Source organism: Podarcis erhardii, assembly GCF_964252035.2.
Source record: "Podarcis erhardii genome assembly, chromosome: 1".
NCBI lineage: Eukaryota > Metazoa > Chordata > Lepidosauria > Squamata > Lacertidae > Podarcis > Podarcis erhardii.
Window position 1 is genome coordinate 30,966,947 of NC_138497.1, and position 13,127 is coordinate 30,980,073.

General features: G+C 42.8%; 1 protein-coding gene across 3 annotated transcripts in view; it reads right to left on the reverse strand.

Moving 5' to 3' along the window:
* Positions 1 to 13,127, reverse strand: part of ESRRB (estrogen related receptor beta) — a 163,882-nt gene that overhangs the window by 33,569 nt on the left and 117,186 nt on the right. For all 3 annotated transcript variants that reach the window (XM_081863527.1, XM_081863528.1, XM_081863526.1), the window contains one exon: positions 5,239 to 5,648. In XM_081863527.1, the coding sequence (XP_081719653.1) occupies positions 5,239 to 5,648 (410 nt within the window). The remainder of the gene's footprint in view (positions 1 to 5,238; positions 5,649 to 13,127) is intronic.

A 13,127-nucleotide genomic window follows, 5' to 3' on the forward strand; every position in this document is an offset into this window, starting at 1 on the left:
CATTCAGTTTTTGGCAAAAATGTGGTGCAACATCACATAGTTCCCCATCCCTTGCGCCACATGATTGGCTGATGCTGGAGAATGCAGGAAAACATATGTCATGATGATATAATGGCAGACATTTCCTTAATGACATACACGGAGAGGAGGAAAAACTTCAACATGGGTTGCCATTTTTGGCAGCGGCCCCATTACAGGCATAGCTTCTGGTTCTGAAATGAGCTAAGGACTGAAAATCCCATTGAAATTGCTACTTGTTTTTTAAAAGAATAATTATCACGCTGCCAAAACAGCAGGATGAACTAGTTAACTCCTGGGGCTTATTAAGGAACACTGTAACCCCCAACGATGCTGACTCTGAGCCTGCCTGCCTTACAAAAGGGTTTCACCTTCAGAGTATTATCTTTTAAGACCCACATCCTGACAGTCAACACCAACGTGAGGCAATTTCATTTCTCTGATGCCCTTCTGCATACTCACACAGCCCTGCCACCACATGGTTAGATTCAGGAGCTCGGAGTGCAGTACCAGCTGCTTCCATTCAGTCTATACTGTAGCATTGCACAGCGCCTGAATTTCAATAGCCAAGGAAGTATCAAATATCTCTAAAAGCTGGAAATTGAAATTCAAGCTTGATCTCTAGTTAACAAATGAACTGCAGTAGCAAGGCAGGTACAGCCAGCCAGCCACAGAATCCCTGCTTTTCTGCAGTGCCCCCCCTCACCCAAACACACACACACACACACACACACGCGCGAATCAAAGAATTATAGAATCATAGAAGTGCAGAGTTGGAAGGGACCTGGAAAGCACAGTAGGTTTGTCTGTTTTGCATTCCTTTATTTAAATAACCCATTTCTCCCTTTCAAATGCAAGGGTAAAATTCCTTCAGAGCAAGCCCACTGTTTTATCCATCTTCCAGGTAACAAGGAATTAAATAAATAAATAAATCTGGTGTCAAGAATCAGCCAGCAATGTTGCTTTGCGACCTGCACATCCTTTTGTGTACCAAGTCACAAACAAAAAACTGTTCCAGTGCATTCATGTTGTCCCTGACTAAAAGGGAGGAACTATGAAAATATCGCCAATAAACCTTAATGCCATCAGATCACCTTGTATTGTGTCTGATAGTAAAAGCAATGTGCTTCAATGAATGGGAGCAGATAGGCTTAAGCAGCAAAACCCCTCTTTCTCTCTTCTTTGGAGAAAAGCACAGGTAAAAGAAGGTAGCAGTCAGCCTCATTCAAGATAAGCAACTCTCTTCAAAATTTAGTAAAGTTCTCTGCTCTGTTGTTGTTGTTGTTGTTGTTGTTGTTGTAGTTGTTGTTGTTTTATTCCTCCCCACCCCCACCTCCCACAACTTTCCCAATTTCTTTTATGGGTCCTGAGGCTGCCTGCCAACAGGACAGAACCACTCACGCTGCCTTGCAATTTCTGTAAGTGCCCTGTGATAAAGTGATGAGATTAACTCATTGGGATTCCAACAGCCTTCCCACCGGCTGGCAGTCACGCTGCCACTTCAGTCACTGTGGACTTGGGGCGATCTGGCAGCCGAAAGAATTCCAGGGTGTCTTCAGAAGCCAGAGGAGGAACCTGTGCACGCCAATGAGCAGCAGCAAAAGATGCACACATGCATGCATGCTCACACATGTGTGCGAGAGCATGCTTTGAGCATGTCACTCATCCTATCTGAACATGCATAATTGAGGGAAATGACTTCAAAGAGTGGGCTAGCTAGGAGATCCAGGGCTTGAACTGGGACACAATCTTGAAAGCAACCCAGGACTTTGTGTGCTTAGATCTCAGAGACCTCTTTGGCCCAGAACAGAACAGAGATATGCAAAATCAGCAGCCTTGGGGGTTGACAGACAGCATGCGGCCCCTGGATTGGCCAGGGTTGCTATAAATATTGAGAGCTCAACATTTTATCCTTTCCCTGTGAACAAGAGCAGAACCTGCATCCTGCTATTTTCTAGCTCCCATTCCCAGAATTCAGGAGTAGAGGATCAGGGATAGTATCAGCATTCTCAGACAGATGCCAGGACACCTGCATCTCAGCAGAACCTACTGCTGATGCCCACTCTGTCCCATCCGCACCGTCCGTATGGGAGGTGCCTGCCATTTAAAACTACCCCTAATTTGCATTGCTCTGTGGTATTGTGGAAAACATTGTTTATTATTATTCTGCATTGGCTTTGTTCTGACTGTAAGCCATATTGTAGCAGTCAGAAAGATGGAGTTAAAATTAGGAGTGTGCATCAGTTCAAGGTGGGTTGCAGATAACAAGGTGAGTTGGAATCCATACAGGCACACACTCAAGTTGGATCAGCAGCCCCCCCTAATGTCTTGTGCCACTCTTTAATTTCTGTACCTCCTGTATTTCCATGTTTCTTTAAGGCATTGGGCTTTGCAAGAAGTGAGGCTGTACAAAATGCCTGCCAAGCACCCAGGAGCTCTGGATTTTATTGTAGTTGTTAAAGCACAGAAGCAGGCCATTTTTAAAACAAGATGAAAGCTTCATTTAAGGTTGTTGTGTGTGTGTGTGTTTTAAAAAAACCCCTACATTGCACTGTTTTAACAAAACAAAACAAAACAAAACAAAACAAAACAAAACAAAACAAAACAAAACAAAACAAAACAAAACAAAACAAAACAAAAAACAAAACAAGAGCTCTTTGGAACTCTCCAGACAACATTTTGGACAGCCTCACATTGTAAGGTCTACTGGAAGAAACAAACAAGGAATGGGAATGGGAATGGGAATGGGAATGGGAATGGGAATGGGAAGGGAAGGCAAGGGAAGGCAAGGCTGGTGTGAAGCTACATCATTGGGGTTTTTTTTAGCATACTACAAACAAGACACACCACTCATTCGCCTCTTAATTATCATATGACTTGGAAGAACATGAGACAAGTCTCCAGTCCGATGCCCCCCTGCCTCCTGGGAAACATAAAGAAAAGTGATTCCCTTTACTTCCTCCTCAGAAAGCCACTACACCTTTTCATCCACAATTTGGCAAACCTAACCCACTCCGGAGGGTCTCCCAGGCTTGTAAATTTCATCCATTTTGGCCAAAAAGGGGGGGGGGGCGTATAGCCCATTTTTGGATTTCCCATTCTGCTGAATGGAGTACACAGAGCCTCATTTTACACAGAATGGATTGGAACCCAAATTACAGAATCAACGTGAAGAGAGCAAAGAACAACCCGGAAACAGATGGATTTTGTTTTAATGCACAAAAGCAGATGCAAGGTGAAGCTTGGGGCCTATTTTCACTCCTAAATGTGAGAAAATAAATTAAATGAAATGAAAGGCGGTCCATTCCCCATAATTCCGTAGAGAGAGGCTACACTGGGGGCTTTGTGATTAACTAAAATAGAAGCACTCTATCCCACAACCACTCAGCACAGAGCACTGTGCTGCGGTCACTTTCAGAGCGGTCCACCAGAAAGCCCTTCTCTGGGAGAGGGGGAGGCTCAAACTTATCCTCCTTGTGGAGAACATATACATCAGGTCTAACTTTGGAATAGCTACCCCTGCCCCCCACCCCACCCCACCAGAAACCCACAAGGAGCATTTTGTTCCATTTTACACCCTCTAATTCAAAAGTCCTCTTTCTGTTAGGACTGAACAGCACTTGGCTGCTGCTGCAGAAGCACACGGCTATTTTTGATGTACGTTCAACAACTGTTACAGTGAAGTGACTGCCAGCTATTGTTAGGAGGCATTTCCTGGTTCTGTAGCATCGGCTGATGAATAATATTACCATAACTCTGTATTAATGCATCTTCTGTCATTCGCCCCCCGACACACACATTTTGAAGTGGTAATAGGTGCTAAGGGATATACAGACTGAATATAAATGAGAACCTTGAGGGTGTCCAATGATCCTATCTCACAGGATTGCTAACATGTTAACAGCTGAAAGCCATGGAAATCAACAGTGGCCCTTCTTTGTAAAGTTGCCGAGCATGACTTCACTGTCACAAGCAAAAATAAGGGTCAACCCATAATAACAATCAAACATGACAAGCATGAGGATGCACTTACTTTAAATGAACAAGGCCCTGGAAGTCTCAGGGTTGAAAGAGACGGGACACAGGAGATCTGTGTTCGAGTCTTCCCCAACCCCCTTTAAAGCAGCCATTGGAGGCTCCAGTTTTGATCAGAGCAGTGGCAGGAGGGCAGGGCAGCTCTGATATATTTTTATTGTATAGCAGTATACAAATACCTTTATAACTAAATAAATTCAGTGCTTGTCATGGAATCATAGAATTGTAGAGTTGGAAGACTCTAGGATCATCTAGAATGGTCTAGTCCAGCCTTTCTCAACCTGTGAGTCCCCAGATGTTGTTGAACTACAACTCCCCTCACCCCTAGCTAGCAAGGCCAGAGCTCAGCGATGATGGGAGTTGTAGTCCAACAACATCTGGGGACCCACAGGTTGAGAACCGCTGATCTAGTGCAACCCCCTGCAATGCTGGAATTTCAAATATAGCATCCATGGCAGATGGCCATCCAACCTCTGCTTAAAAACCTCCAATGAAAGAGAGTCCACCACCTTTCCAAGGGAATCCTTTCCACTCTCAAACAGCTCTTACGATCAGAAAGTTCTTCCTGGTGTTTAGTCAGAATCTCCTTTCCTGTCACTTGAAGCCATTGGTCTGGGTCCTACCCTTCACAGCAGGAGAAAACAAGCTTGCTCCATCTCGCATGTGACAGCCCTTTAGATATATGCAGGTGGCTATCATTTCTCCTCTCTGTCTCCTCTTATCTGGGCTAAACACACCCAGCTCCCTCAACCGTTCCTCACAGGGTTTGATTTCCAGACTCATTTCAGCTTATCCATATCCTTCTTAAACTGTGGTGCCCAGAACTGGATACAGTACACCAGGTGTGGTCTGACCAAGGCAGAATAAAGTGGGACTATGACTTCCCTTAATCGGGACACTATACTTCTGCTGATGCAGCCTAGAAGATCCTTTTCACATGTACACTGCTTGCTACTGACCCAAATGGTAAGGATTGCAAAGCGTTTCATTTTTCACTTGGGTACCCTGCAGTCTGACTCCACATTCACCAAGAGTCTCAACTGTCAGCTCTAACCCTTTTCTAAAAACATAACACGCCCCAGATCTTATTTCAGTTATTGGGAAACATACGACAACAGCTTCTACTTGCAAACCAAAGAACCCATTTTGACACGTTGCTTGCATCCCTTCTCCCAGCCCCCATACCTTGAATTGTCCTCTTGAAGAAGGCTTTGCATGCTTCACAGGACGCCACTCCATAATGGTACCCGGATGCAATGTCCCCGCACACTAGGCACAGCCTCTTGGGGATGGCGTTCAGCATATACTCGCACTTGGTGGGCGAGTCTTCCATGATGGCGCTGGCGCAGTCGTCGTACCGTTTGCGGCAGGGCCCTCCGCCAATCCCCGCACTGCTGAACATGGGTGGTGAATCCAGGCCATTGGGGTGGCCACCTATAGGGATGCCATAGCCACCGCTGGCGTCGGATGAACCACTTGGGCTGTGGTGGCTGATGGCGTCGATGCCGGAAGATGGGCTGGATGGCTCAGTCTTGATGAAGGATCCACAACTGGAGGTGAGGTGCCGCTCATCTGTGGACATTCTGCCTAACAGCCTGTGGGTAGGAAGCACAGGAACCTATTAGCTGATGGGGGGGGGGGACACACACACACACACGGAAGTGGAACAGAATCTGCTTCAACATTTGATTGTTAAAAAGTACTTTTCCAAAAGAAACCAGAGTCCTTTTTGTTGGGAATAATTCAGACTGAAATTCCCAGGTGTCAAAAAAGGTTGTTTATGTATGCCACTACTGCGGCCTGTGTTTTGTTAGCTCAAAAATGGAAAACAAGCGAGGTCCCAACTAAAGAAGAATGGCAACTTATGCTGACGGAATATGCACAGCTTGCAGACTTAACATATAGAATAAGAGAAGAAGAACGTATGTTTAGAGAAGATTGGAAAACGTTTATTGAATATATGGGAAATAATTGCACAGTTGAAAATGCTAGCAGCATTAAGATAAATTCAACAGTTTAAATAAGTTTTGATGGATCCAATAATGGAATGCTGAAGTACCATGATGGTTATGGTAGGTAACTTGGTTTTATTTCTTCAAAAAATATCCAAAAAACAGATGGGTGGGGTGGGGTGAGGATTTTTTTCTTGGTGCTGAAGCCACAGAGCCACTCAGAAGCTTTCAGAATCTGTCTTGGGACAAACGTCTTGTCATTTTAATTTACAATTTTAATTCAGTGGGATGCCTTCTTAGTAGCTTAATCAAACTCAGAAACATGAGAACCTTTTCTGAGTCACTCCGGTTTCCCTCACAATTCACAGTGCACACAGAGCTGATGAACACAACTAGTACATATATTTCAACCAATCTGGGTATTGTTGGGTACTTCCATCATTACCCATTCCCCACAGTATATTTGTGCATATATTATAATTATTATTAATTGGTTTAGATGCAACTAACTTATCTCGCTAGTGGATGACCATGCAAGGAGATCTCCTAGAGCATCAAGGCAATTCTCCACTCCTCCTCCATATGCCCTCTTTTTCCCCAAATAGGCTGGGGGTTGTTGGGGGGAAAATCCCAGAATAATATGACGGGGGGAGACTGTTCCATCAGGCAAGCAGACATGCTTCACTGATGGAGCAACCCCCTTAGTGTTACACTGAATTCCACCCATTAAATTCCTATCCTGCCCTTCTTCCCAGGGTGATGTACCTGGAAATGGTTGGATGAACCAAATGTTCTGTTGACATCAGAATGGAAATTTTGATAATTGCCATGATTAATGTTTAGGAGTCTCAAAACCAGATATGTGAATGGTTGTAGTGGCAGACACTGGGCATACGGAAAAAATTGCTGGAACTGGAAAAATGTTGTAAAAAATGAGAATTTTGCACTATAGAAGCCACTGGTCTGACATTTTAAAAAAAGAATTCTTATCTTCAGATTATAGTGATCATTCTAGCAAATTGTGGGTCTTCCTTGTGAGGAATTATTAAAGCATTTGGGGCTTTTTTTATTTAGAAAAAAAAGAGGGACATTAAAGAAGTTTCTAAAATTAAGAAGGGTGCAGAGAGAGTGAATAGAGCAAAACCCTTGTATAGCCCCAGAACCACCAAAATTAATTCACCATATGAAAACGATTAGCAGTAGATTCAGGACAGACAATGCATAATTTACACAATGCACAATTAACATATAAAATGCATTGCAACACAATGTGACGGTCACTTGCTCAGATTGCTTTATCAATGTTAGTGTTGATAGTTAAATAAAGCCTCCATATTCCAAAGCAGCATGCTTTAAAATAAAGATGAGGATAAACAAGGGAGGCCTGTTGCCTTCATGCCTGGCTTGCCAACTTTCTAGACGCATGTGACTCGCCAGTCTAGATGACACTTGGCCTAATCTGTTGAAGGTTTTCTCATGCTCTTAGGTTGTTTCTTTGATGTTTCATCTGCACTATTCACCAACTATCCAATAAAACTTCCACAGTTGTTGTTTTTCAAATGCCATTACATATTAGCTGTTCTGCTGACCCAATTCAGAATTATTATTGCAAGTATTCAAAAGACACCTGAAATCTAAATCAACAAAGTCTTGTGGACAAATAGGGCAAAGTTTTCCTATTTGTCTTAGGATACATCCACCATGAGGAAACATTTTACTTGGCTCTAGCTACTTTATGAGGAATGTGAAAGGGGAAGAGATTTGATCCAATTCTCCTGTGACCTGGCAAGGGAAACTCTATTACTATTCCTGGCCCCACATAATAGGCTCAGAGGTTCTAAACATTGTGTTCTTTTCATTAAAAGCCCCTTATAGGACTATAAGATCATTGCTACTCTCTGGATCTTCTCCAAATGGTCTCATGCATTTCCTGAACTGAGGTGCCCAGATAAGAACGCAGACCCTGAAATACGGACGGGACAGAGGAGCGGAGTGAGAGGCTGCTTCCTAAATATGAAGCCCAAACAGTTCTCTATATGGATTAACATGCCATTTGCTCTCTGAGCCCATGTATCGCATTGCAGATTGATATCACTGGATAGCCATTCTTCCCCTCAGATTTCTCTCAGCATGGTATATTAGCCACTTTGCAGCTATTATATCCATTAGCTTCTGCAATACTTCCTACTACTTAAAAACTCATGGGTGGGATCTAAATGGCTGCATGCAGAACTTCTCTGTGGCAGCAGGAGTTTCTCAGGCACAAACCTCACTTTTAGCAGTGCAACCAGCAAAAACTCCCCAAAAGTCAATGAAGCTTTCAGAAAATGTTCCAGTGCACTGTGCATTGGAATGGGAACTCCCGCAGGGCTGTCTAGGCTGCGGATAGCAGCCTGCTTCCCAGAGCGCCGGGCGCACTGAAAGCAGAGCGCCCGGCGCTTCGGGAACACATCCGCAGCCTAGGCAACCCTGCAGGAGTTCCCGCAGGGCTGTCTAGGCTGCGGATAGCAGACTGCCGCCAGGCGTGCGGAGCACCCTAAAGCAGAGCGCCCCTAGCGCCGGACAGACATCCGCAGCGTGGGGAGCCCTGCAGGAGTTTCCCGCAGGGCTCCCCATGCTGTGGATAGCAGCCTGCCACCCGGCGCGTGAAGCACCCTGAAGCAGAGTGCCCTGCACGCCGGGCAGACATTGGCCAGCCCCACAAGCTTGGGGGACAGCAGGGAGGCGCAGCGCCGCCATCCCGCTGTTCCTCGACCTGGTTCGGTTTCCCCGACCTGGTTTTGGGGGGGAAATAAAGGGGGGGAATTTCTTTTATTTCCCCCCCAAAAAACTAGGTGCGTCCTATGGGACGGAGTGTCCTATGGGATGAAAAATACGGTACTTAAAAAGCAGCGGCTGTTTTCTCTGTCTGTGGCCAGTGATGGTTTGTCTGTTTGATGATGAGGATGATGTGTCGCTTACTACAAAAAAATAATCTCAAAGTGACTTACATTTTTAAACACACACACACCTTACAATGCCAAATTAAAATACATCAAAAGTCTTTTTTTTAATTAACTACTCAAATAATTTCTATCAATAAGTATCAATCAGACTTCAAATGTTCAGCTCTTAACCAAGTTTTGGGCCATATACCATCTTCAGGGGATATTGCATCATGTCCCAAACCACAGACCTTGCATGAGACCTGGCAGTCAAGGGATTAATAGTATTTAATAGTCATGATGCTGCCACTAAATTCAGAAGTATATGACCTGATTTCTTAGAGCTCTTTGAATGCTTATTTTATTTTATTACAGTTTGGGTTTGTTCACCACATTTTCCCTTCTCCCCCTCCTTTGCTTCTTCTCTGTCCCTCCCTTCTTCCCTCCCTCCTCTTCTTCTTCCCTGAAAAGCAATAACTACACGGCTTAATTTCACAGACGTTGCTCGTAGATCCTAAATTCAAATCTCTTAATGACTGCAGCTGATCTACTCTAATGTCACCGAAAGCACTTTAGCCAAGAGTACACTACTAGGTCCAAGCTAATATTTCAACAAAAGGAGTAGGACAGGTAGTAAGAAAACTTTATGGGGGAAATGAAAACACAGGTGTGGCACTCATACCTATTATAGAATCACAGAACCATTAAGTTGGAAGGGACCCCAAGGGCCATCTATTCCAACTCCCTGAAATGCAGGGATCTGAGTGCAGAACCTGACATTTATCCCTATTGATTTTACATTTTGTTCCCAAAGTTGTTTGCAAAGATAAAAGGACCCATCGCTGATTCCTAGTGGTCCGTGGTGCAGCAATAAAACTGCCAGCCCATTTGCAAAGCTAAGCAAGGTCTGGGATGGTTTCAAATTGGATGGGAGTCGGCGTGCTGAGATTTCTTCATGGCAGGGGGTTGAACCTTGGGGTCCCATCCAATTCTATGATTCTATGTTACATTATGCTCCGCTTTTCCATTTTCTCATTATCCGCTGTGAGCTGGCCACCTACAAACATCAACATTTGCATCCACATTCAGCTCATTTAATTTCCCTAACAAGATGTGCATAGCTCTATGGTGAATGTGTGAGTAATGTCCAAGAAGCAGTTTATACACTACTTTCCCTTTGACCACTTACTACCTAATCACATCATGAAAAGCTATATATGCATTTTAATGAACACATTAATCTTGATTCTTCACGATGCTCAGTTTGTCCAACCCAGATGTGTCCCCTCAAAATCCCACTGATTTTGCCTTAAAACAACTTTTTATTTATTTTATTTATCTATTATATTCCTTAGATGCTTTTCTCACCAAGCAGCTCAAAGCAATTACATTAAAGCCAACAATAAAAAACTAAAAACACAGCAATACAAATAAATACTAAAAACACAGCTAAACAAAGTTTCCAAATGAGCCCATTTTGACAGTGCATCAGAAGCTGTTGTTGTTGTTGCTGCTGCTGTTATTAAACACAGACACAGAACAGTAGGTCTCAGGGCAGGTTACAATTTAAAATTCAGAATTAAAAACAGTTAAAACTGTGCATCAGATCCTTTCTAGACCACTTTATTAATATATATCCCATACAATACTTTTGTAAGTGGAACCCTCTGTCCTCTTGCTAAACCCTCATTTTGGCTATTCCTACCTAATGTCTTTTGAAGAAATGGAGGCAGTGAGAGATTTTACTTTCTTGGGCTCCATGATCAATGCAGATGGTGACAGCAGCCACGAAATTAAAAGACTCCTGCTTCTTGGGAGAAAAGCAATGACAAACCTAGACAGCATCTTAAAAAGTAGAGACATCACCTTGGCAATAAAGGTCTGTATAGTAAAAGCTATGGTTTTCCCAGTAGTGATGTTGGAAGTAAAAGCTGGACCATAAAGAAAGCTGATCGCCAAAGAATTGATGCTTTTGAATTATGGTGCTGGAGGAGACTCTTGAGAGTCCCATGGACTGCAAGAAGATCAACCTCTCCATTCTGAAGGAAATCAGCCCTGAGTGCTCACTGGAAGGACAGATCCTGAAGCTGAGGCTCCAATACATTGGCCACCTCATGAGAAGAGAAGACTCCCTGGAAAAGACCCTGATGTTGGGAAAGATTGAGGGCACAAGGAGAAGGGGACAACAGAGGATGAGGTGGTTGGACAGTGTTCTCGAAGCTACAAACATGAGTCTGACCAAACTGCAGGAGGCAGTGGAAGACAGGAGTGCCTGGCGTGCTCTGGTCCATGGGGTCACGAAGAGTTGGACACGACTAAACAACAACAACCTAATGTCTTTTAGCTACTCTCACCTCAATCAATTTTCTAAATAGCCAAAGCTTTGTAATAACTGAGGAAAATCCTTTTAAAATATAAGATGGGGAAGTAAATTCATTTTAATCCTTGTTTCTGTTCCATTAACATTTCAGAAGTATTTTCTCACTGAGCAAGAGGACTAGAATTTTCTTTTTTTTAATCTATGGAATTCCCATGATCCCAACATGATCTCATAAACTGCACATATGCACCCCAGTGGCATGCCACCTATGGGACAGGTATTGCCCAAACCAGTTTTTAAAAGATGGCACACAATTTTGAATTAAATATACTCCTTTCTACTTTGACTTGAAAAAATTACTATAGCCTCTCCCAGGCAGTTTCCACCAGAAAGCATATAAGCTGTTTGTTTTTCACAGATGCTTATTGTGGAATAATGTATGTACATATTCACAATAAAATACTTGCTGCATTTAGAAAAAATATTGGTGCATAGCTTAATCTGTGTGGGTTATGTAGAGTGTAAGAATACGGTTTTGGGTGCTTAAAGGCTCTGCTAGCAAATATATTTGAGTCTTTGCCTTTGTTGACCATGCAGATTGGCACACCAATCACAAAAGAGTCACTTGAAAATCAGCTTGCATTGAAAAGTTAGGCAAAAACTATTCCCCTATGCTGGATTGAAATAAATATTTGTTTAACCTCCAAGCTTCAGTTCAGGATAAAGAAATACTCCCTCTAACTTGGGGAGCATTCAACTATGGTAGAGTAGACCCATTAATTAACATGATTAAGTTAGGTCTATTAATTTCACTCTGAGTAAAACCTACTTGAATACCACCCAAAGGCTATAGATTATGTAATCTGGAATAAATTGTAATGGCTGCTAAGATGTATAAACAAAGGAAACTTGGAAACATAAATAAAATAAAGATTGACCTTTTAAAAAGTTCAGCCCTTACAATGAAGGTAGACGTAATGTAGTTCTGGAAAAGAAACCAATGCAGCAAGGAAGGAGAGTGGTTAGCAAAATATAAATTGGGGGTGGTGATTAAAGATATCAGTGGCACAGAGGAAACTAGGTAGTAAGTTTGCATTGTCTTGCTTGATAGAAAGTACCATGGACAGCTCTGTGTGCTCATTTCAATGCAATCCATAACGCAGCATACTGTGAATAGGAAGCATCTGATAGTTTTTTGCTGCATTTTTGGCAGCCTTTTTTGTTGTTTGCTTAAGAATCAATTAATTAAATTGATTATGCATTATTGGCAATATAGGCAATTGCTTAATCGCTTTGCAGCAAGTTTGTCTTGCTGTGGATCAATTAGCAAAACTGATTAAAACAAGAGTTGATAAAAATTAGTATTTTCTGAAAATATGCCTAGAGGGGGAATTTATAGAGCATAAAAAAGCTAAAGGAGAGTGCTTTGAGGGGGAAGACGTATTTTTCTTCCACACAACCACTTTGCAAAGGATCAAAAAATTAAAAAGGGCCCTATTCTGTGTAGATTCTGAGTCTCTACCAGTGAGGAAGAGATATCGTTAGGAGTGAAGTAGGTATTTTATGCATTTAAATTGCGCCGTAATCTGAAGAAGTCAAATTTTGGCCTGTGGAATCTTTTTTAACTTCATCTCTTTAAATAGCTCCCCCCAGCCCTCCATCTCACCTCTCACACTGCTTTTGAAGCAGCACTCAAGATCAGTAACAGTTTGCCAGTGGTGTTGGGTCTGCAGTTTGAGACTGATGAGTATAAACCTTCTTTGGGTGCATGGAACAAGTGATGTGGTGGATCCCAGCCTTTGATTTTGTTCTTTGCTCTATCTGAATTTCCTATTTCATCAGAGCATATAAGGAAAGTCTGTTGTATGGGTTCATCTC